This window comes from Oncorhynchus kisutch, linkage group LG25 (assembly GCF_002021735.2).
Source record: "Oncorhynchus kisutch isolate 150728-3 linkage group LG25, Okis_V2, whole genome shotgun sequence".
Lineage (NCBI taxonomy): Eukaryota > Metazoa > Chordata > Actinopteri > Salmoniformes > Salmonidae > Oncorhynchus > Oncorhynchus kisutch.
In genome coordinates, this window is record NC_034198.2 from 5,776,601 (window position 1) to 5,802,501 (window position 25,901).

Here is a 25,901-nt window from a genome sequence, read left to right on the forward strand (position 1 = left end):
GTTCAAGTAGTTATGATTGGTTAGTTCTCTTACCAACCGACACTCCAATTGGCAAATTCTAGCATATGGGCGTGTTTTCAATAATACAAGGTGTCGTCATTTCCTCAACTGCGAAAGAGGGGCCTGGCGAGATCGTTGAAGAAGCCTGTCCAAAGAGTAAACATATTTCCTCAATAATATAGGATACACCTCCATAGACTGGGTTATCGTCTGTGTTGTGTGGAGAAGCTTTAAACAATTTACCCACAACAATGTCGGCCCAAGCTCAAATGAGAGCTTTGCTCGATCAACTAATGGGGACTGCGAGGGACGGTGAGTAGCAAAAAGGCGGTGGCTAGCTTGTTAGCGTGCTAGCTAAAAGATGGAGCCAGTGTGGCTTGCAGTTAGCCTAGCAAACTAGTTTTTGTGTCGTGTGTCAGATGGGCATACCTTTAATGAATGGCGTACAAGAGGACGTTTGTGTGACACAAAAGGAGCTCATTCATGATTTGACCCCGGCCTAGTTGTTGTTTCACGATTTAATGTTTGTATCCATAGCTAATGACGTCCACTTCGCCATTAATCGTTGATAGACCAGCCGTCTAGATCAGTGATTCTCAACTACTGTGGGCCTCAGAGTTTAAGGGGTCCCTGAAAAATCGGGGATAAAACTCATGTTATAGCTACATTTTCATAATATTTTCTATTAACTTAAGAATTTTAAGTTATTAGAACTTGCCATGTAACTCTGGTTTTTAGAATATTATGGGTAGTTAAACATTTTTACACTATGGGACTATTACACAATGTTATATGCATGTGTGAAAAAAAGTATATTTCTACGTTAGTATTAAGCAGTTTGTTGTGCTATGGTGTAATGGATCATGATAAATGGATATCAAAACTGTTGGGAAAATTGACGTTTGAAGATGAGACCACCTAATACCCCCATCAACAAGGTTATACACACAACCCTTAATGACAGAAGCAAATGCAACATCCTACAGTGCTTGCAGCTCTAGCTCCACCACAATGCCTGTGAATGTGGGTTAAAATGGCAAATAATCTAAAGCATAAAACAATGTTTAACAAGACATGATCACTAGAAGTAAATATGAAGTATGAGTGTGATCTAAGAGATGTTTTAGATGCTGGACTTTAACCTTTGGTGTTTTACAAACACACTATATTAATTATATTATAAATAAGAATACATCATGTTGGAAATACAAAAAAAGCTGATGCAAATAGTAAACTCATTTTTTGAAAGTAGAACTACCACAATATTTGTGTTCATTGACAGGAGCTTAAAACAGTCATACCTTGCACGGTATCTACTATATTGTGTAGCATTTGTAGAAGCACCACTTCCATAGTAAATGACGTATCTGGCTACAAGGATACAAACATTAAAAACATAACAGCCGCCATTTAGTAAGGATGTCATGTCTACAATGGTAACGTAAAGTCGGATAAACTGACTTCAATCCATGGTTCTTCTTTGGGCTTAATCAGACTAACAAAGTGAGTTTGTCGAGTGGGGTTGTGTGTGAGTGTTGAGATGAATTCAAATTTTTCCCGACATATGTTGCATACAAATTGAACAATTGTGGCCCCTTTATTTTATTCATAAAGGTTCAGTGTATCTTTGCCAGCCAACTTCAATCTGCAAAGGAGTTGCAGAAAAGCCTCATGTTCATCGAGCCGTGAGTCACATGATTTTTAAAGCTGTTATGAACAATAGTAATCCAAACAATTGTTTGCTTTCCGGAAGTTGTTGTACTTTTTTTTTTAGCATCACAACAAGGATATAAAATTCTTCAATGACTCTTTGAATTACAATTTGGAAGTAGTACATGCAGCCTGAACTAAGACATTGTCTGGTTGCACTGAAGGCCAAGGAGCTTTAGACGTCTATTGTCAAGCAAGACATCTATTATCAAGCAATACAATCTGACTTGTGTGTCATTCATATCAACTTCCTTACTACAGGTATGGGCAAGAAAACAGTTCCCATTTTATACTTTTCTACCGTGGGTTTAAAATTCTGCAGCTGAGGTCTTGAAGATGCAGATGGGTACAGTATATGTTGCAGCTCGCAGTGTGTATAAAACTACAATTTTTTTCCCTTCTTGGTTTTATTATTTACTATGTTGCATTTGTGCCAAGGACTTGGTTGGCGCCAACTATAGGCTAAGCCAAAATCTTTTTTTTAGGGGCCTTTTGTTTTGTTGAAGTTAGAAGATCTAGCTGACACAGTAACAGCTGTTACAGTGACACAGGCAGCCCATTTAAGCTGAATGACAATGCCATGAGACCAAGGTAGCCTGATGAACCTGTCCATGTCAATCATAACACCCATACAGTAAGCTTACTATCATGTTGTTTTTCTATAGGCCAACATTCTTTAGTTGAACAAGTGCTTTCAGAAAGACAGGAGAGTGGAAAGTCATTCTGAGTCTTAGCCAAACGTAGGCCTATATTATTACATTATTCATGTAGTTTCGAGGCTCTGGTAAGGTAAGCCTCCAATTCACAGCAGAAAATACATCAAGCCATTAGGGACACGCCACGCAGGCCCCAAGTGGATGTTGTGAATACTGTCCAAAGGCACACATTCTGTCAGTATGATACATTGTAGCTCAATGTATCTGTTCATATCACCCCAATAAGGAGAATCCCAAGATACAATTGTAAAAATTGTCAAGTCTATGCCCCTTTACCCTAATATGGGCACACATAGTTATGCTAAAGCATTGGATACCTCGCTCTAGTGGATGAGTATGTGAGGTCTTTCTAACTGTTGGTTTTGTACTGTTTCAGGGGATGAGACGCGGCAGAGGGTCAAATTCACTGATGAGAGGGTCTGCAAAAGCCATCTCCTGAACTGCTGTCCCCACGACATCCTCTCCGGAACTGTAAGTAGACTAAGCGCACTCTTCTTCCATTGTGTCTCCTCCAGACAGGGTCGGCGGAATACGTTTTGACAAGGGGTGCAGGGAATAACTATTTCTTTTAAAGCCTTGTTTAGCTATTTTTCTGCTTATAATTTCTTACATTTGGTAGGCTATTTGTTAGTGAACTTGTCTTGTTGCGCTAGTATACTAAATAAAGCCTTGCTAACCAGAATAATGTCCTACATCGATAGAATGAAAGAATGCATCATCAATAATCTAGTTTTCAATCAAGTTTTCTCATGCATTTCTGCTTCTTTTAATGATTTTTTATTTTTTTCCCCCTTTATTTAACCAGGCAAGTCAGTTAAGAACAAATTCTTATTTTCAATGACGGCCTAGGAACAGTGGGTTAACTTAACTGCCTGTTCAGGGGCAGAACGACAGATTTGTACCTTGTCAGCTCGGGGGTTTGAACTTACAACCTTCCGGTTACTAGTCCAACGCTCTAACCACTAGGCTACCCTGCCGCCCCTTCTCTTGTGGAAGCGGGGACATTTAGGGCCCGGAAGATTTAGGTGCCATCAGAAAGTATTCACGCCCCTCTACTTTTTCCACATTTTGTTGTGTTGCAGTCTGAATTTAATGAATTAAATTTAGATTTTGTGTCACTGGCCTACACACAATACTCCATAATGTCAAAGTGGATTTATGTTTTTAGAATATTTTACAAATGATTTAAAAATGACAAGCGGATATGTCTAAAGTCGAATAAATATTCAATCCCTTTGTTATGGCAAGCCTAAGTAAGTTAAGGAGTAAACATGTGCTTAACAAGTGATACAATAAGTTGCATCGACTCTGTGTTCAATAATAGTGTTTAACATGACTTTTGAATGACTACCTCATCTCAGTACTCCACACATACAATTTATATGTAACGTCCCTCAGTCAAGCAGTGAATGTCAAACACAGATTCAACCATAAAGATCAGGGAGGTTTTACAATGCCTCTCAAAGAAGGGCAACAATTTTAATCTAAGATTGCGGCGCAGTAGTACGTGTATCTGTCTTTGTCTTATCCTGTGTAAATAGCCAGTCTTTTTTTGTATATATCTTAATCTCACTTCTATCTACAAACTAAATATATTTTCCTGCAACCCGCCTCACCCAATGCGGTTCGGCTCTGCTATTTTTGTTCCTTATAACTGGAACTTCCATCAGGAGCTAACTAGCTACTAATCTTCGTTAGCCACGGCTAGCTGTCCTCGCCTCTTTTCCCTGGAATCAGCCAGCCTTAGCTCGGACAATCACCTGCCAGTCTGCACAGCGCGATATCAACCCAGAGCATATCGGACTGCTTCTCTCTACCATATCACTGGATTCCTGCTGCTCTGGTTTATTACACTAGATCAATACTCCTAGCTAGCTGAAAACGAGTGGCTACTGTTAGCTAACGCATCTGTCCCTAAGCAAGCACCAGCTAGCCTCGAGCGAGGCCCGTAGACCAACTTATTCTAGGTCTACAATTACCTTCTTTGCCAATTGTCCTGGACCCTTTATTGTCGACACGGAGGCCTGCTGATCCATCACGACTCCATGCCGACGAGATTGCCCGATGTGGTCTCAACAGGCTATTCTGTTACGATATCGCTGCAGAACCATCTACGTGCCCCGGCCTGTCAGCTTTTTCTGAATGCTGTGTCTCCGGCTCGCCCAGTGTAGTTGTGAATACACTGTACAGCACCCTGTCTCACCTATTGCTATTCTTGACCCTATGATCACTCGGGTACACAGCTGATTCCCCCTGGACTGTTTCAATAACACGGTAACTCATTTTATTTACCTGTTGGCCCCAACCCCCGAACTCAGGTCCTGTATGTATCTAACCGACCCGCTCTGCCCTTTCTTTGCCATTTATCTGTTGTTGTCTTAGCTCTCCTGATCAACACCTGTGATTGCTTTATGCCTCTAATGTCAATATGCCTTGTCTACTGCTGTCTTGGCTAGTTTTTATTGCTTTATTTCACTGTAGCGCCCTCGGTCCCACCCAAATTTCCTTAGATGCTCTTTCGTCACACCCCACACACATGCGGGGACCTCATCTACGTTAATTGATGCCTCCGGAGGCAAAACCTCATCACGCAACGTATAGGTTTACCTCCACTGTACTCACATCCTACCATTTCCTTGTCTATACATTATGCCTTGAATCTATTCCACCACACCCAGAAATCGTCTCCTTTTATTCTGTCCCCAACGCACTAGACAACCAGTTCTTATAGCCTTTAGCCGTTTCCCTATTCTACTCCTCCTCTGTTCCTCTGGTGATGTAGAGGTTAACCCAAGCCCTGTAGCCCCCAGTTCCACTCCTATACCCTAGGCACTGTCATTTGTTGACTTCTGTAACTGTAAAAACCTTGGTTTCATGTATGTTAACATTAGAAGTCTCCTCCCTAAGTTAATTATTTTCACTGCTTTTGCACACTCTGCCAAAACCCTGATGTCCTAGCCGTGTCTGAATCCTGGCCTAGGAAGGCCACCAACAATTCAGAAATTTCCATCCCCATCTATAACAATTTCAACCAAGATAGAACTGCCAAAGGGGATGGAGTAAGCCTGCGGAGTTCTGTCATGCTATCCAGGTCTGTGCCCAAATCATTTGAGGTTACACTTTTAAAAATACACCTTTCCAGAAATAAGTCTCCCACTGTTGCCGCTTGTTATAGACCCCCCCGGCTGCGCCCTGGACACCATATGTGAATTGATTGCCCCCCATCTATCTTCAGAGTTCGTACTGTTAGGTGACCTAAACTGGGATATCCTTAACACCCCGGCCATCCTACAATCTAAGCTAGATGCTCTCAATCTAACCCAAATTATCAAGGAACCTATCAGGTACAAATCCGTAACCATGGGCACCCTCAAAGATCATCCTGACCAACCTGCCCTCTAAATACACCTCTGCTGTCTTCAACCAGGATCTCAGCAATCACTGCCACATTGCCTGCATCCGTAATGGGTCCGCGGTCAAACGATCACCCCTCATCACAGTCAAATGATCCCTAAAACACTTCAACGAGCAGGCCTTTCTAATCGACCTGGCCTGGGTATCCTGGAAGGATATTGACATCATTCCGTCAGTAGAGGATGCCTGGTTATTCTTAAAGTGCTTTCCTCACCATCTTAAATAAGCATGCCCCATTAAAAAAAATTAGAACCAGGAACAGATATAGCCCTTGGTTCACTCCAGACCTGACTGCCCTTGACCAGCACAAAAACATCCTGTGGCGCACTGCATTGGCATCAAATAGCCCCCACGATATTTAACTTTTCAGGTAAGTTAGGAACCAATATACACAGGCAGTTAGGAAAACAAAGGCTAGCTTTTTCAAACAGAAATTTGCTTCCTATAGCACAAACTCCAAAAAGTTCTGGGACACTGTAAAGTCCATGGAGAATAAGAGCACCTCCTCCCAGCTGCCCTCTGCACTGAGGCTTGGAAACACTGTCACCACTGAAATCTACGATAATCGAGAATTTCAATAAGCATTTTTCTACGGCTGGCCATGCTTTCCACCTGGCTACCCCTAACCCGGTCAACAGCTCTGCACTCCTCACAGTAACTTGCCCAAGCCTTCCCCATTTCTCCTTCACCCAAATCCAGATTGCTGATGTTCTGAAAGAGCTGCCAAATCTGGACCCCTACAAATCAACAGAGCTAGACAATCTGGACCCTCTTTCTAAAATAATCCGCCACAATTGTTGCAACCCCTATTACTAGCCTGTTCAACCTCTTTTCGTATTGTCTGAGATCCCCAAAGATTGGAAAGCTGCTGCGGTCATCCCCCTCTTCAATGGGGGAGGCACTCTAGACCCAAACTGTTACAGACTTATATATATCCTACCCTGCCTTTCTAAGGTCTTTGAAAGCCAAGTTAACAAACAGATCACCTACCATTTCGAATCCCACGTACCTTCTCCGCTATGCAATCTGGTTTCCAAGCTGGACATGGGTGCACCTCAGCCACGCTCAAGGTCCTAAACGATATCATAACAGCCATCGACAAAAGACAATACGGTGTAGCCGTATTCATTGACCTGGCCAAGGCTTTCGATTCTGTCAATCACCACATTCTTATCGGCAGACTCAACAGCCTTGGTTTCTCAAATGTCTTCCTCGTCTGGTTCACCAACTACTTCTCAGATAGTTCAGTATGTCAAATCGGAGGGACCTGTTGTCGAGACCTCTGGCAGTCTCTATGGAGGTGTCACAGGGTTCAATTCTCGGGCCGACTCTCTTCGCTGTATACATCAATGATGTCGCTCTTGCGGCTGTTTTTTCTCTGCTCCACCTCTAAGCAGATGACACCATTCTGTAAACTTCTGGCCCTTCTTTGGGCACTGTTTACAAACTTCCCAACGGGCTTCAATGCCATACAACAGTCCTTCCGTGGCCTCCAACTGCTCTTAAACGCAAGTAAAACTAAATGCATGCTCTTCAACCGATCGCTGCCCGCACCCGCCCGCCTACCATCACTACTCTGGATGGTTCTGACTTAGAATATGTGGACAACTGCAAATAGTGGGGCAAAAAAGTATTTAATCAGTCACCAAGTGTGCAAGTTCTCCCACTTAAAAAGATGAGAGGCCTGTAATTTTCGTAGGTACACTTCAACTATGACAGACAAAATGAGGGGGAAAAATCCAGAAAACACATTGTAGGATTTTTTATGAATTTATTTGCAAATTATGGTGGAGAATAAGTATTTGGTCACCTACAAACAAGCAAGATTTCTGGCTCTCACAGACCTGTAACTGCTTCTTTAAGAGGCTCCTCTGTCCTCCACTCGTTACCTGTATTAATGGTACCTGTTTGAACATGTTATCAGTATAAAAGACACTTGTCCACAACCTCAAACAGTCACACTCCAAACTGCACTATGGCCAAGACCAAAGAGCTGTCAAAGGACACCAGAAACAAAATTGTAGACCTGCACCAGGCTGCAATAAGTAAGCAGCTTGGTTTGAAGAAATCAACTGTGGGAGAAATTATTAGGAAATGGAAGACATACAAGACCACTGATAATCTCCCTCGATCTGGGGCTCTACGCAAGATCTCACCCCGTGGGGTCAAAATGATCACAAGAACGGTGAGCAAAAATCCCAGAACCACACGGGGGGACCTAGTGAATGACCTGTAGAGAGCTGGGACCAAAGTAACAAAGCCTACCATCAGTAACACACTACGCCGCCAGGGACTCAAATCCTGCAGTGCCAGACGTGTCCCCCTGCTTAAGCCAGTACATGTCCAGGCCCGTCTGAAGTTTGCTAGAGAGCATTTGGATGATCCAGAAGAAGATTGGGAGAATGTCATATGGTCAGATGAAACCAAAATATAACTTTTTGGTAAAAACTCAACTCGTCATGTTTGGAGGACAAAGAATGCTGAGTTGCATCCAAAGAACACCATACCTACTGTGAAGCATGGGGGTGGAAACATCATGCTTTGGGGCTGTTTTTCTGCAAAGGGACCAGGACGACTGGTCCGTGTAAAGGAAAGAATGAATGGGACCATGTATCGTGAGATTTTGATTGAAAACCTCCTTCCATCAACAAGGGCATTGAAGATGAAACGTGGCCGGGTCTTTCAGCACGACAATGATCCCAAACACACCGCCCGGGCAATGAAGGAGTGGTTTCGTAAGAAGCATTTCAAGGTCCTGGAGTGGCCTAGCCAGTCTCCAGATCTCAACCCCATAGCAAATATTTGGAGGGAGTTGAAAGTCCGTGTTGGCCAGCAACAGCCCCAAAACATCACTGCTCTAGAGGAGATCTGCATGGAGGAATGGGCCAAAATACCAGCAACAATGTGTGTGAACCTTGTAAAGACTTACAGAAAACGTTTGACCTCTGTCATTGCCAACTAAGGGTATATAACAAAGTATTGAGAAACTTTTGCTATTGACCAAATACTTATTTTCAACCATAATTTGCAAATAAATTCATAAAAAATCCTACAATGTGATTTTATGGATTTTTTTCTTATCATTTTCTTTGTCATAGTTGAAATGTACCTATGATGAAAATTACAGGCCTCATCTTTTTAAGTGGGAGAACTTGCACAATTGGTGGCTGACTAAATACTTTTTTGCCCCACTACCTAAGTGTCTGGTTAAACTGTAAACTCTCCTTCCAGACTCACACTGAGCATCTCCAATCCAAATTAAGTCTAGAATCGGCTTCCTATTTCTCAACAAAGCATCCTTCACTCATGCTGCCAAACATACCCTCGTAAAACTGACTATCCTAACAATCCTCGACTTCGGCGACGTCATTTACAAAATAGCCTCCAACGCTCTACTCAGACTGCATCCAGTTTGCTATCACAGTGCCATCCGTTTCGTCACCAAAGCCCCATATACTACCCACCACTGCGACCTTTATGCTCTTGTTGGCTGGCCCTCGCTTCATATTCGTCGCGAAACCCACTGGCTCCAATTCATCATAAGTCTTTGCTAGGTAAAGCCCCGCCTTATCTCAGCTCTCTGTTCACCATATCAGCAGCACCCACCTGTAGCACGCGCTCCAGCAGGTATATTTCACTGGTCATCCCCAAAGCCAATTCCTCCTTCGGCCGCCTTTCCTTCCAGTTCTCTGCTGCCAATGACTGGCACGAACTGCAGAAATCACTGAAGCTGGAGACTCATATCTCCCTCACTAACTTTAAGCATCAGCTATCAGAGCAGCTTACAGATCATTGCACCTGTACATTGCCCATCTGTAATTATTTTATTTTATTAATAAATGTTTTCTTCTCCTTTGCACCCCAGTATCTCTACTTGCACATCCATCTTCTGCACATCTATCACTCCAGTGTTTATTTGCTGAGTTGTAATTATTTCGCCACTAAGGCCTATTTATTGCCTTGCCTCCCTAATCTTACTTCATTTGCACACACTTTATATAGACTTTTCTATTGTGTTATTGACTGTATTTTTGTTTATTCCATGTGTAACTCTGTTTCACACTGCTTTGCATTATCTTGGCCACGTCGCAGTTGTAAATGAGAACTTGTTCTTAACTGGCTTACCTGGTTAAATAAAGGTAAAAATGTAATCTATTGGTAGATGGGTAATAAAAAACAACATAGGGCTGGGTGATATATCAATAATTATCGAGGTAATGAATTCCCTCTAACTAAATAAAAAGGTTTAGATTCATTTTAGATCATGTCGATATAGAATAATTAGGTACAGCAGTCCATTTCACCTCTGTGACACAGCTAGGAACGTGTGGAGAAGTGACACTATGCACGTGGAGAGGTACACGCCCACTAAAAAAACTTAGCACCTCGAGGGATAGAGTAGCCACTATTAACCTTGAAAAATGAGTGATGTAGGTGAAAACAGTGGCAGTAATAGCCATGGAGGAGCAGCTTCCAACGAATAAATTATTGATAAAGGGTTAAAATGTTTCAGTAATTTTGTTTTTGCTTTTTGAAGTCCGACAAAGAGCAGAGCAATGTTCGATGCAAATTTTTCACCGTCTGAAGCAAAATCACTCTTTGGAACATGCAGGAAGTTTGAGTTTGTGTCACGGTATTGATCAACGCCCCTCAAGCACCAGCCAATCTAGTGATGTTTGCCCGACTCAGTCAACACTGACATCGTTTATGCCCTACAAGCAAACATTGAAAAGACAGACCTCACAAATGCTATTATGCATTGCATTGCTAAGGACATGCTACCAATTAGCACAGTCGAAAATGACGGTTTCAAGAGGCTTATCAATTTAATTTACCCCAGGTACGTGGTCCCTGGCCGCAAACATTTCTCTCACACTGCACTGCCTAAACTCTACGCCGAGTGTAGGGAAAGAGTTGAGGAACAGCTCGACAGATTTTACGTTTTTCTACTCCTAGAGCCTTATATTAGCCTCACTATCTGCTATTTTAACAAAGAGTGGAGTCTTCAAAATAAATGCCATCAAACATCATACTTTCCCGACAACCAAACGGCTTAAGCTATAGCACTGACGCACGCTCTCACCTCCTGGGGACTCAGTCAAGACAGACAGGTCTGCATTACAACAAATAGGGGTGTGAACGTGGTGAAGGCCGCTCAAATCAACAAATGGACCCGAATGCAATGTTTTGGACGTTGTCTGCACTTGGCCAATGGTAAGTAACCTTGTCAATTGTGTATATTTGAAGTGGTTGGTAAGATGAAACTAAATGAATTTTTTTTTCATCAACTGATTAAGTCAAATATTACATTTGTACATAACTAAAGAGAGAATTGTGATTTTTTTTAAACATTTTTATTAAAATCTTTTGATTTCTCTTAGAGAGTGGTTAGAGACAAACGGGTAGATCGAGCAATTGGAGTGTGTAAGAAAGTGGTAGGTGCCTTTTCCTATTTGTGGAAAAAGAACAGAGACCTGGCAGTTGCTCAAAGGAACGCAACCTACCCCAGCAAAAGTTGGTGACAGTCACCTATCAGGTGGGGATCACGTCAAAAGATGGTGCAAAGGGTACTGGAGCAGGAGAAAGCCATTTCACAGGTCTTGTCCAGTGACCAGGCACTTAACTCCCACCTATACAGGTACAGATGATCTTGAGTCCATCATCAACCAGGCATTGACCCCATTCCTAGAATTCACAAATGCTCTGTCTGATGAGTCTTTATGTCAGTGTGTCTTACCTGAAGCTGGAACTACACCTGTTCAGTACAGACGTCATGAAACAGAGCTCACCCAAATCATCAAAACAATAGTCATGGACTATCTGAATGAGAAATATGAATACCTAGCCACAGATGACCTCCTGGACATAACCTTGTTAGTCGACCCTCTGTTTAAATCAACACGAGCAAGAACTGTCACACAGATAGTCAATGAGGGACATGAAAACCTAAGCCCAGCACAGGGAGATGTTGCTGCTGCTTCACCACAACTGCCAGCTAAAAAGAGTCTCTGGGCATTTTTTTTTTCAAAAAGCCATGCTCCACTACCACAGGTCTTACTGAAATCCAGTTGGTGGAAAAGGACCTCAGCTAACTCAGCTGCAAACTTCAGTCTACTGATGCTGACCGTGAAACCAATCCTCTGGACTGGTGGACAATCCACCCCAAAAACTTTCCAAAGTCAGCCACCTGGCAAAGCGCTACCTGTTCATTCCTGCGACCAGCTCCCCTTCAGTGTTTTTAGCACAGGTGACAACATGGTGACCTGCCATAGGGCAGCTTTAAAGCCAGAGACCGTAGACAGACTTGTCTTTCTTGCTTGTAAGACAGCAACTACCCCAACTTCAACTGTGATGTGCCATTAGGCTAACAGTTATAATGCATATTGACTTGCACAATTAGTTTTTTATTTCTTGTTCATAACTTGTAAGGCTTTATAGCTTTACAACAACAAAAAGTGGAGTTAATATTATTTGTGAGTTCTACTTCTGACAATAAATAAGAAACATTAATCCTTAGGTTTGTTCAGGCATGCTTGAGTCTGGCGCAGACATGCACCTTTTTATACATTATTTGATTAATATTGTGGTAATTGATTTGCCATATCGCCCAGCCCTAGGTTAAGTTATTAATTACACTTTGGATGGTGTCTCAATACACCCAGTCACTAAATAGATACAGGAAGGAAACTGCTCAGGGATTTCACCATGGGACCAATTGTGACTTTAAAACAGAGTTTAATGGCTGTGATAGGATGGATCAACATTGTAGATACTCCACAATACTAACCTAAATGACAGAGTGAAAAGGAAGTCTGTACAGAATACAAATATTCCAAAGCATGCATCCTCTTTGCAGTAAGGCACTAAAGTAAAACTGCAAAAGAAATTGGCTAAGAAATTATGGCTGACCCCAATTAGTCAACTGGTCGATAGGCTGTTGGTCGACCAATATTGTTATTTTTGTCAAGCAGTATCAAATATATGTATCTCTATACGCACATCTATACACACTTCCCCATTACATATAGTACATTCGGAAAGTATTCAGACCCGTGACTTTTTCCACATTTTGGTACGTTAATGCTTTATTCTAAAATTGATTCAATAGTTTTTTTCCCTCCCCTTAATAACAAAGCAAAAACAGGTTTTCAACAAAGTTCAGTTTATTTTTTTAGGTATTCCGATGCTTTACTCCAAGCTGTAAACATCTAGTGCTATTTTGAGTCTCATAGCAGTACTGAGTACCCATGTAAGGTATTTGTTTATTTTTAATACATTTGCAAAAATGTCAACCTGTTTTCGCTTTGTCATTATGGGGTATTGTGTGTAGATTTGAGGGGAAAGGGTCTGAATACTTAAGTGAATGTAATATTTCACATAACAAAATGTGGAAAAAGTAATGGTCTGAATACTTTCCAAATGCACTGTGTTTGGAAAAATACACATTGGCTGCATCATGTTATGCTTGTCATTGTCAAGGTCCTAGGGAGTTTTTAAGATGAAAAGAAATGGAAGAGCTAAGCATAGGCAAAATCCTAAAGGAAAACCTGGTTGTCTGCTTTCCAACAGACACTGGGAGACATTCACCTTTCACCAGGACAATAACCTAAAATGACGCCAAATGTGCACTGGAGTTGCTTATCAAGACCACATTGGGTGGCCTAGTTAGAGTTTTGAATTTGAAAAACATGTTTTCACTTTGCGATGGGGTTTTGTGTGTAGATTGGTGAGGTTTTTGAATTCCATCTGTAACACAAAATATGGATAAAGTCGAGGGGTATGAATAGTTTCTGAAGGCATTGTACATACAAAATGATTGAATGTCAACAGTTTGACCAGTTTTAAAGAAATGAAAAGCTGTGAAAACGATCCACCATGTTTCTGATAGTATTTAAGTTGATCTTGGATACATGATTTATGTGGCTGAAAAATTATCACGTTTAGGCTACACAAGTCCTTATCCATACATTCACATTCTCTCAAGATGCTGAAAGAAAGAAGTCATATTTCTCTACTCTTGTTCCTTTTTTTTATTTATTTATTTCACCTTTATTTAACCAGGTAGGCTAGTTGAGAACAAGTTCTCATTTGCAACTGCGACCTGGCCAAGATAAAGCATAGCAGTGTGAGCATACAACAAAGAGTTACACATGGAGTAAACAATTAACAAGTCAATAACACAGTAGAAAACAAAGGGGGGGTCTATATACAATGTGTGCAAAAGGCATGAGGAGGTAGGCAAATAATTACAATTTTGCAGATTAACACTGGAGTGATAAATGATCAGATGGTCATGTACAGGTAGAGATATTGGTGAGCAGAAAAGTAAATAAATAAAAACAGTATGGGGATGAGGTAGGTGAAAAGGGTGGGCTATTTACCAATAGACTATGTACAGCTGCAGCGATCGGTTAGCTGCTCAGATAGCTGATGTTTGAAGTTGGTGAGGGAGATAAGTCTCCAACTTCAGCGATTTTTTTTTTTTGCAATTCGTTCCAGTCACAGGCAGCAGAGTACTGGAACGAAAGGCGGCCGAATGAGGTGTTGGCTTTAGGGATGATCAGTGAGATACACCTGCTGGAGCGCGTGCTACGGATGGGTGTTGCCATCGTGACCAGTGAGCTGAGATAAGGTGGAGCTTTACCTAGCATAGACTTGTAGATGACCTGGAGCCAGTGGGTCTGGCGATGAATATGTAGCGAGGGCCAGCCGACTAGAGCATACAAGTCGCAGTGGTGGGTGGTATAAGGTGCTTTAGTGACAAAACGGATGGCACTGTGATAGACTGCATCCAGTTTGCTGAGTAGAGTGTTGGAAGCCATTTTGTAGATGACATCGCCGAAGTCGAAATGATCGGTAGGATAGTCAGTTTTACTAGGGTAAGCTTGGCGGCTTGAGTGAAGGGGGCTTTGTTGCGGAATAGAAAGCCGACTCTTGATTTGATTTTCGATTGGAGATGTTTGATACGAGTCTGGAAGGAGAGTTTGCAGTCTAGCCAGACACCTAGGTACTTATAGACGTCCACATATTCTAGGTCGGAACCATCCAGGGTGGTGATGCTAGTCGGGCATGCAGGTGCAGGCAGCGACCGGTTGAAAAGCATGCATTTGGTTTTACTAGCGTTTAAGAGCAGTTGGAGGCCACGGAAGGAGTGTTGTATGGCATTGAAGCTTGTTTGGAGGTTAGATAGCACAGTGTCCAAAGACGGGCCGAAAGTATATAGAATGGTGTCGTCTGCGTAGAGGTGGATCAGGGAATCGCCCGCAGCAAGAGCAACATCATTGATATACACAGAGAAAAGAGTCGGCCCGAGAATTGAACCCTGTGGCACCCCCATAGAGACTGCCAGAGGACCGGACAGCATGCCCTCCGATTTGACACACTGAACTCTGTCTGCAAAGTAATTGGTGAACCAGGCAAGGCAGTCATCCGAAAAACCGAGGCTACTGAGTCTGCCGATAAGAATATGGTGATTGACAGAGTCGAAAGCCTTGGCGAGGTCGATGAAGACGGCTGCACAGTACTGTCTTTTATCGATGGCGGTTATGATGTCGTTTAGTACCTTGAGTGTGGCTGAGGTGCACCCATGACCGGCTCGGAAACCAGATTGCACAGCGGAGAAGGTACGGTGGGATTCGAGATGGTCAGTGACCTGTTTGTTGACTTTGCTTTCGAAGACCTTAGATAGGCAGGGCAGGATGGATATAGGTCTGTAACAGTTTGGGTCCAGGGTGTCTCCCCCTTTGAAGAGGGGGATGACTGCGGCAGCTTTCCAATCCTTGGGGATCTCAGACGAGATGAAAGAGAGGTTGAACAGGCTGGTAATAGGGGTTGCGACAATGGTGGCAGATAGTTTCAGAAATAGAGGGTCCAGATTGTCAAGCCCAGCTGATTTGTACGGGTCCAGGTTTTGCAGCTCTTTCAGAACATCTGCTATCTGGATTTGGGTAAAGGAGAACCTGGAGAGGCTTGGGCGAGGAGCTGCGGGGGGGGCGGAGCTGTTGGCCGAGGTTGAAGTAGCCAGGCGGAAGGCATGGCCAGCCGTTGAGAAATGCTTATTGAAGTTTTCGATAATCATGGATTTATCAGTGGTGACCGTGTTACCTAGCCTCAGTGCAGTGGGCAGCTGGGAGGAGGTGCTCTTGTTCTCCATGGACTTCACAGTGTCCCAGAACTTTTTGGAGTTGGAGCTACAGGATGCAAACTTCTGCCTGAAGAAGCTGGCCTTAGCTTTCCTGACTGACTGCGTGTATTGGTTCCGGACTTCCCTGAACAGTTGCATATCACGGGGACTATTCGATGCTATTGCAGTCCGCCACAGGATGTTTTTGTGCTGGTCGAGGGCAGTCAGGTCTGGGGTGAGACAAATTAATAATTGGTGCGTCCTTTTACTGCAATAAACTTAATTATGCAGGAGTTAATGGTCTACATATGAGCCTACAGTCAGTGTCCAGACTTCAGTTATTACTGTTCCCATCTGAACTTCAAGGTTGCGCAAACCAGGGGGTGCTGCTGCACCCCTACTTTCGCTGTCTCTGCACCCCTACTTACTTTCGCTGTCTCTGCACCCCTACTTACTTTCGCTGTCTCTGCACCCCTACTTACTTTCGCTGTCTCTGCACCCCTACCTACTTTCGCTGTCTCTGCACCCCTACCTACTTTCACTGTCTCTGCACCCCTACCTACTTTCGCTGTCTCTGCACCCCTACCTACTTTCGCTGTCTCTGCACCCCTACCTACTTTCGCTGTCTCTGCACCCCTACCTACTTTCGCTGTCTCTGCACCCCTACCTACTTTCGCTGTCTCTGCACCCCTACCTACTTTCGCTGTCTCTGCACCCCTACCTACTTTTGCTGTCTCTGCCTCCAGGGCTCTAAAGTGTGATCATGTTAGTCTTCTATGCTCCTACACTTTTTATATGGAAGCTCCAAGGAAAAAAAACACCCAGACAATAATTGTAATGATTAGGCTTTGCTAGCCCAAACTTCTTTTGAAGTAAAAAAAAATGTATTTAAATTCTCCATTCTAGGGGCCTATATCATGTCACAGCCATTCTGAAACCACTTACGGGGCCGTTAACCATTTATAAAGCGCCTTGATCAATCATGTTAACTCGTTAGCTAGCTAAACATTTGGGGGCACATAGAGAAAGGGATAACTTCTTAGAATTATATTTTTTCTTTAGGAGATGATCATAGCAATGAATGAAGGACAAATCTTTTTTATATTTGTGGGGGGTGTAGATCTGCTTCAATATTGCAGATTGAACCCAAAATAATTGTTTGCATCATTTGTCATTCCCCCCCCCCCCCCCCCCCCCCCCCCCCCCCCCCCCACTGGAGTAAACTAGTGGCCAACAATACATCTTCTACTGCTACCAATTACTACAGTGAGTGTACAAAACCATTTTGAACACCTGCTCTTTCCTGACATAGATTGACCAGGTGAAAGATATGAAGGCTTTTTAAGCCTGAAGACAATTGAGACATGGATTGTGTATGTGTACCATTAAGAGTGAATGGGCAAGACAAAAGATTTAAGTGCCTTTGAACAGGGTATGGTAGTAGGTGCCAGGTGCTTCGGTTTGTGTCAAGAACTTAAACACTACTGAGTTTTTCACACTTAACAGTTTCCTGTGTCTATCAACAAAAGTCCACTACCCAAAGGACTTCTAGCATCCCCTAACCAGCCATTAGCCTCCTTTGCTGCTTCTCTCCATCGGTTCCTTCTGCGCCTCTCCGTCAGTTTTAAAATGTTATTTAGTCGCGACGGTGAGCTGGGATGGGGTTTCTGTTACATTTGTTTAAAATTTTAGTGCAGCTTGCAGTGCGAGCAAAGTGGATACGTATCTTTTAGTTTTGCCTGTAGAACAAGCAGGCCAGTCTGACTAGGCTTCGTTGTCACATAGCCTCTAGTGCCACTGCCATAGAGGGAAAAGTAGAGCACAGTGACAGCCATGCTTGTGCCTTTACATCACTGAAATCCATGAGTATCTAGCCCAAACTCAAAAGGTATTCCCCCATATTGCCAGAGCTACCGTCTCCCCTTTCTACTGCGAATTGGCGCACGTTTTATATTTATAAACCTTGTCGCTGGCTGCAAGTTTTTGGTTTGATAACGGTCATGTTAGCTAGCTAACATGATACCTTAGATATGCACAGATATGGATGGCACAGGAAAAAAGGAAATGCATAGATGGTCTACTCAGATGCTCTAAAGGTACGATTCATATGCCATATCAATGTAATGTAAGATAAATCTGAATCAAGTCAGTATTTTTCTGATTTCTTAAATTATGTTTGGTGCCTAACTTTTGGGAAGAGTGTGTAGGCTGTGTGTAAAGTTGTCTGAAGAGTAGGCTAAAGATGGATTCGTATAGGACTAGTGGGCTGTCACCTTACTGTCACAATGAAAATGCAGACTATTATGCATTTACAATACCAGTCAAAAGTTTGGACACCTACTCATTTCAGGGGCTTTCCTTTATTTTGACTATTTTGTACATTGTAGAATAATAGTGAAGACATCAAAACTATGAAATAACACATATGGAATCCAAAAGGTGTTAGGCAAATCAAAATATATTTGAGATTCTTCAAAGTAGCCACCCTTTATGGACTTGGTCTTTTACCAAATTGGGCTATCTTCTGTATCCACCCATACCTTGTCACAACACAATTGATTGGCTCAAACGTATTAAGAAGGAAAGAAATTCCACAAAGTAACTTCTAACAAGGCACACCTGTTAATTGAAATTCATTCCAGGTGACTACCCCATGAAGCTGGTTGAGAGGATGTCAAAGCAAAAGGTGGCTACTTTGAAGATATATAAAATTAAAATAAATTAACTTCCCCTTTTCAGGACCCTGTCTTCCAAAGATAATTTGTAAAAATCCAAATAACTTCTCAGATCTTCATTGTAAAAGGGTTTAAACACTGTTTCCCATGCTTGTTCAATGAACCATAAACAATTAATGAACATGCACCTGTGGAACGGCCGTTAAGACACTAACGGCTTACCGACAATAGGCAATTAGGTCACAGTTATGAAAACTTAGGACACTAAAGAGGCATTTCTACTGGAAAAACACCAAAAGAAAGATGCCCAGGGTCCCTGCTCATTTGCGTTAACTTGCCTTAGGCATGCTGCAAGGAGGCATGAGGACTGCAGATGTGGCCAGGGCAATAAATTGCCATGTCTGTACTGTGAGACGCCTAAGACGACGCTACAGGGAGACAGGACAGACAGCTAATCGTCCTCGCAGTGGTAGACCACGTAACGCATAACGCCACCTGCACCGGATTGGTACATCCGAACATCACACCTGCGGGACAGGTAAAGGATGGCAACAACTGCCTGAGTTACACCAGGAACGCACAATCCCTCCCTCCAGTTCTCAGACTGTGCGCAGTAGGCTGAAAGAGGTTGAACTGAGGGCTTGTAGGCCTGTTTTAAGGAAGATTCTCACCAGACATCACCGGCAACAATCACCGGTTTATGGGCATAAACCCAACGTCGCTGGATCAGACAGAACTTGCAAGAAGTGATCTTCGCTGACGAGTGGCAGTTTTGTCTCACCAGGGTTGATGGTCGGATTCACATTTATCATCGAAGGAATGAGCGTTACCCCCGAGGCCTGTACTCTGGAGCGGGATCGATTTGGAGGTGGAGGGTCCGTCATGGTCTGGGGCGGTGTGTCACAGCATTATCGAACTGAGCTTGTTGTCATTGCCTGCAATCTCAATGCTGTGCGTTACAGGGAATACATCCTCATGTGGTACCCTTCCTGTTGGCTCATCCTGACATGCCCCTCCAGCATACTGCTCGTTCTGTGCGTGATTTCCTGCAGGACAGGAATGTCTGTGTTCTGCCATGGCCAGCGAAGAGCCCGGATCTCAGTCTCATCGAGCACGTCTGGGACCTGTTGCATCGTAGGGTGAGGGCTAGGGCCATTTCCCCCCCCCCAGAAATGTCCGGGAACTTGCAGGTGCCTTGGTGGAAGAGTGAGGTAACATCTCACAGCAAGAACTGGCAAATCTGGTGCAGTCCATGAGGAGGAGATGCAGCTGGTGACCAGATACTGACTGTTACTTTTGATTTGGACATTATTCAATTTCTGTTAGTTACATGTCTGTGGAACTTGTTCAGTTTATCTCAGTAGTTGAATCTTATGTTCATACAAATATTTACACGTTAAGTTTGCTGAAAGTAAACGCAGTTGACAGTGAGAGGACGTTTCTTTTTTTTGCTGAGTTTATATAAAATATATTTTGATATGTTGTACATTTTTGTTGGGTTACTACAAGATTCCATATGTGTTATTTCATAGTTTTGGTGTCTTCACTATTATTATACAATGTAGAAAATTGTACAAATAAAGACTAACCCTAGAATGAGTGTGTCCAAACTGACTGGTACTGTATATTCCTTACTACATTCCTTGGGACCCAATCACAGGTAGGTTTTTGGCCTGGTATCACATCGTTAGTACAATTTTGGTATCGTTACAACCCTACTCTGAAAATATGTACATTTTATTGCAGTTTACACCTTCATTCTTCCGTGTAACATTTAATTTAATTTCTGTTACCTGTGTGTAATTATTGAATCAGCAGTCGAAGTGTAGTCGGTAATAGTGGTTAATCTATTCTGAATATTTTGTGACTTCTAAAGTAGTTCATTGCAGACTGGATCTATGGCTGTGTCTTGACTGGCTAACGTTGACTTCATCAACAGCGTATGGATCTGGGAGAATGTGCGAAGACCCACGACCTGGCACTCCGGGCCGACTATGAAATTGCCTCCAAGGAGAGAGACCTCTTCTTTGAGCTTGACGTAAGTGATATCCACAGTTGGCTTGATTTAAAAACAACTTAATTTATTTCCTCGCAAGTAAGTTGTACTTCTCCCAGTTCATTTTACCAGTGCAGAAGTCTGTGTTCCATTGACTTATATGGAGTTTACTCTTCTATTGTCGGCAATAGGCTGTGGATCACCTGGAGTCTTTCATTGCCGACTGCGACCGGAGAACAGAGTTGGCCAAGAAACGACTGGTTGAGACCCAAGACGAGATCAGTGCTGAGGTGGCTGAAAAGGTGAGGGCAAGATGAACCTTGTTCACTGAATCTTATTTTGGAGTGTAAGGATGACATGTTGTTGAAAACTTTCTTATTTTGACTCATTTTATGCTGTTGTTGACTTGTTTGTTATTCTCCAGGCAGAGACGGTTCACGAGCTGAACGAGGAGATTGGGAAGCTCCTGGCCAAGGCAGAGCAGCTGGGTGCCGAGGGGAATGTGGATGAGGCCCAGAAGGTCCTACAGGAAGTGGAGAAAGTTCGCAGCAGGAAGAGGGATGCTGAGGTGAGGAGGAGGGGTTGTTTTACTCACAGCATGCTTATTTTCCATCAAACTAGCACGCCTCAGACCAAATGGGTTACTGAATACAGAACTCAGACCAAATGGGTTACTGAATGCGTCACTTTAATAAATGGATCGCTAGTCACTTTAATAATGCCACTTTAATAATGTTTACATATCTTGTCTTACTCATCTCGTATGTGTATATACTGTATTATATACTATCTATTGCCTATGCCGTTCGGTCATCGCTCATCCATATATTTATATGTACATATTCTTATTCCATCCCTTTAGTTAAATTTATGTGTATTAGGTGGTTGTAGCAGAATTGTTAGATATTACTGCACTGTCGGAACTAGAAGCACAAGCATTTCTCTACTCGCTTTAACATCTGCTAACCATGTGTATGTGACCAATACAATTTGATTTGATTTTGAATGTAGACCTGGGTCGTGTTCAGTAGGGCACAATGTAGCAAAAACATTTTGGAATGGAAAATTTAAATATTTTCTTATTGGACAAGGTGGAACCATCCTGTTTCACTTAGTTTTTGCCATACTGAACTCGAAACCCCTTCTTTCCTATCCTGATTCATTATCTTTCTCCATCTCTTCGGTTTTGTCCTTCTCAGGAGGAGTACAGAAACTCCATGCCTGCCTCCAGTTTCCAGCAGCAGAAGCTTCGTGTCTGTGAAGTGTGCTCGGCCTACCTGGGTCTCCACGACAACGACCGTCGCCTGGCCGACCACTTTGGCGGGAAGCTGCATCTGGGCTTCATCCAGATCAGGGAGAAACTGGAAGCCCTGAAGGTATGCTCTGAACCACCTCAGACCAAATAGGTTACTGAATACACCTAGCGAGATGTGGAAGTATAATCCTCAAAGGGGGATTTTTTGTTGTTGACTGCTTTCCCCTTTTGAGCATTCCACAGGGACTTTAATCAAAAACAAAGTACAGGAAACATCTCCCTTTTGGGATTAATTTAAATTTTGCCGCAAGAACATTCTTTTTGACATTAGAATGTATTCACATAAGACATTTTAATGTAAACACTGAGGCGAATGTCATTGCTGAACATTTTCTATCAGAAAACCGTCCTGGAAAAGCAGGAGAAGAGGAACCAGGATCGCCTGAAGAGGAGAGAAGAGAGAGAGAAGGAGGAGAGGATGAAGAAGAGGTGGGTCTTAACTTGGCAAAAATCATGAAATTGATGTAGGCAGATGGCAGCACTTCTTGGAAAATCCATGTACTGTATGTGGAGACAAATGCAGATATTTTCCCTGTGGTATCTCATCAATTGATTTCTGTCACTTTTATAGGACCAAATCACGGAGCAGGGAACGGAGCAGGGAACATAGAAGGTTAGTATGGGCCACCAGCCATCTACTGCCACATGAACTCTATTCAAAACACTATCTCCTAGTTTATTGCTGTATAAAACACTTCTCTGGGTCCGTGCTGCAGGTCCAGCTCTCGCGACCGTAGGAGACGCCGTTCGCGTTCCTCGTCTCGGGAGAAGCGGCGTTCCTCCCGCTCGCGCTCCAGGGACCGTGAGAGGAGGCGACGCCACCGCAGCCGATCCCGCAGCAAGGGCGCCCGCCACAGCCACGAGCCCAGCTCCCGACACAAGTAGGAGTGTACACACGCACGCACGTTCCATCTTATTACTTAAACAAGTGCACGCATAATAATAAATCTTCTTATAATATATACACACGACAAACACACACACAGATTTGTGTGTAACGAGACAGTGTTTACGGTTCCAGGTCGTCCAGGGATCGCGATCGCTCCTCCAGAGAACGTTCACGGGAGCGAAGCAAGAAGAGGGGATCCTCGGAGCGGCGGCAGGACAGCAGGGATCAGAACGGGAGAACAGAATCCCGCCGGGCGGAGGTCAGGGATAGAGACCTTTGAGGACTCTATCTCTCTCTCTCTCTCTCTCTCTCTCTCTCTCTCTCTCTCTCGCTGTCTCCATCCTCAACACACAACCTCCTTTTGTCTGTCTCTCTTTCATATCTGTCCATTACATCTATTTGAACTCTCTCCTTGTATGAATTCTCCCTCCGTTCCCTTATCAAAATGATCCAGAGATGTTTTGCGTTGACCGATATTCCAGCCAATCCACTGTCCCAAATACATAGCGCTTATATGACCGCAGAAGTATATACAGGTAACTGCCAAAATAATGGAAACACTTCAGTAAAACAAAGTATACTGGAAGCAGGTGCCTCCACACGTGTGGTTCATGAGTTAATTAAGAAATGAACATCCCATCATAATTAGGGTCATGTATAAAAATGCTGGGCCGGCCATTATTTTGGCTACCATGGCTATACCCCTATAGGATGACAATGCACCCATCCACAGGGCATGAGTGGTCACTGAATGGTTTGATGAGCATGAAAATGATGTAAACCATATACCAGGTCTCAACCCAATTGAACACTTATGGGAGATTCTGGAGCGGTGCCCGAGACTGCGTGTTCCACCACTGTTTCTCATGGAAGAATGGTGTCTCAGACACTTGTAGAATCTATGCCGGCTCATGGTGGCCCAACGCCCTACTAAAACTCGTTATTTTGGTGTTTCCTTTATTTTGTCACCTGTATATTGTACATGCATATATATTTTAGTTTCAAGCGTTTAAATATATCCTGGGATAAAGTTGTGGGGGGTTGTTGAACATTGGGCGTGGGAGTACATAAAGTCCTGACAGTGTATGTTAGATGTGATGGCTGTTGATGACATGCATATGATTCTATATTCTATAAAACTGTCCTGAATATTAATTTCCTGGGGGAATCAGTAGCTGAAACTAGAGAAAGGATAAATGAATGACCGTTGGCCATAAACTTAAAGAATAGAGCATTTCCATATTGCCGTGTTTTATGATACTGTTATTTTTAAACTGTCAGAATTGCTATGTGTGATTGAGATACTTTGCATAAATATACCTCCAGCATACTGTCCTGGGTGGTGTTCATTAGGCACCAAATGGAAGATACTGGACTGAAACGGGGGGGGGGGGGGGTCACCTGGACTTAGAAACCTACATGTTTGTTTTCCTGTAAAAACGTTGCTAAATGTTTTCAGTTATTGCCCTAATAAACACGACCCAGCATACTGGATTGGCTTCTCCGTGCAAGGCTTTCTTCCCTTCCTAGAGGCTATTTCACAATGCTGGTTGCATCAATTTGCCATTTGATGTTGCACTAAATATTTAACATACCAGTAATTATAGAATGTCTTCTGCATATATCTGGCCTAAGATTGATAAACTAAGCCATATTGTTCTTGTTTGACTGGATCAGGACATTAGGAAATCTAAGGGAATTTGGTCAGTTGTGAACATCAGCAAGCTCGTTTCTGTCAGCTTGTGAAATACCCTCTGCTTCTATATCTGTGGTTTATACTAACTGAGGATGTTTATCGCTGGAGAGATTGTAGCAGTTCAATTTAATGTCATAACTAATACGGACAAGGTTTTCTTAAGTTTTAGAATTTATTGTCCTTTGTTCACAAACGGTTGCTAGTTTTTTTTCTCTCCATAGAGTTTTACAAGTTTTCATGTTATGAATACAAATATTAACCCTTATTATCATAGTCTTGGCATGCGAGCGGTGAAGTCTGCGTATGTGTGTAGACATGATGGACTTTGCATGCTTCAGTTTTGAGTAATGCTGTTTTGGATTGAGAATAACTGTTCCAGGCTTCTTACTGTATGTGACCCTAGACGTTGCCTACGTTACCGTGGTAGTCTGCTGCGTGGCCCTGGTAGTCTGCTGCGTGGCCCTGGTAGTTCGTTACATGGCCCTGGTAGTCTGCTGCGTGGCCCTGGTAGTTCGCTACATTGCTACGTGGCCCTGGTAGTCTGCTGCGTGGCCCTGGTAGTCCGCTACATTGCTACGTGGCCCTGGTAGTCTGCTGCGTGTCCCTGGTAGTTCGCTACATTGCTACATGGCCCTGGTAGTCTGCTGCGTGTCCCTGGTAGTTCGCTACATTGCTACATGGCCCTGGTAGTCTGCTGCGTGTCCCTGGTAGTTCGCTACATTGCTACATGGCCCTGGTAGTCTGCTGCGTGTCCCTGGTAGTTCGCTACATTGCTACATGGCCCTGGTAGTCTGCTGCGTGTCCCTAGTAGTCCGCTACATTGCTACATGGCCCTGGTAGTCTGCTGCGTGTCCCTGGTAGTTCGCTACATTGCTACATGGCCCTGGTAGTCTGCTGCGTGTCCCTGGTAGTCCGCTACATTGCTGCGTGGCCCTGGTAGTCTGCTGCGTGTCCCTGGTAGTTCGCTACATTGCTGCGTGTCCCTGGTAGTTCGCTACATTGCTACGTGGCCCTGGTAGTTCGCTACATTGCTGCGTGGCCCTGGTAGTTCGCTACATTGCTACGTGGCCCTGGTAGTTCGCTACATTGCTACGTGGCCCTGGTAGTCCGCTACATTGCTACGTGGCCCTGGTAGTTCGCTACATTGCTACGTGGCCCTGGTAGTTCGCTACATTGCTACGTGGCCCTGGTAGTTCGCTACATTGCTACGTGGCCCTGGTAGTTCGCTACATTGCTGCGTGGCCCTGGTAGTTCGCTACATTGCTGCGTGGCCCTGGTAGTTCGCTACATTGCTGCGTGGCCCTGGTAGTTCGCTACATTGCTACATGGCCCTGGTAATCTGCTGCGTGTCCCTGGTAGTTCGCTAC

The 25,901-nt window shown here is 43.5% G+C and overlaps 1 protein-coding gene across 1 annotated transcript; it reads left to right on the top strand.

Annotated features, from left to right (window-relative positions):
• Positions 1-96: 96 nt before the first annotated feature.
• On the top strand, positions 97-24,402 carry LOC109875694 (putative RNA-binding protein Luc7-like 1). The gene is made up of 10 exons (XM_020468116.2): positions 97-312; positions 2,803-2,897; positions 20,578-20,676; positions 20,826-20,936; positions 21,059-21,202; positions 21,834-22,010; positions 22,290-22,378; positions 22,521-22,562; positions 22,666-22,830; positions 22,971-24,402. The coding sequence occupies exons 1-10, from the start codon at positions 252-254 to the stop codon at positions 23,116-23,118; spliced, it is 1,131 nt and encodes a 376-aa protein (XP_020323705.1). The 5' UTR covers positions 97-251; the 3' UTR covers positions 23,119-24,402.
• Positions 24,403-25,901: the final 1,499 nt, after the last annotated feature.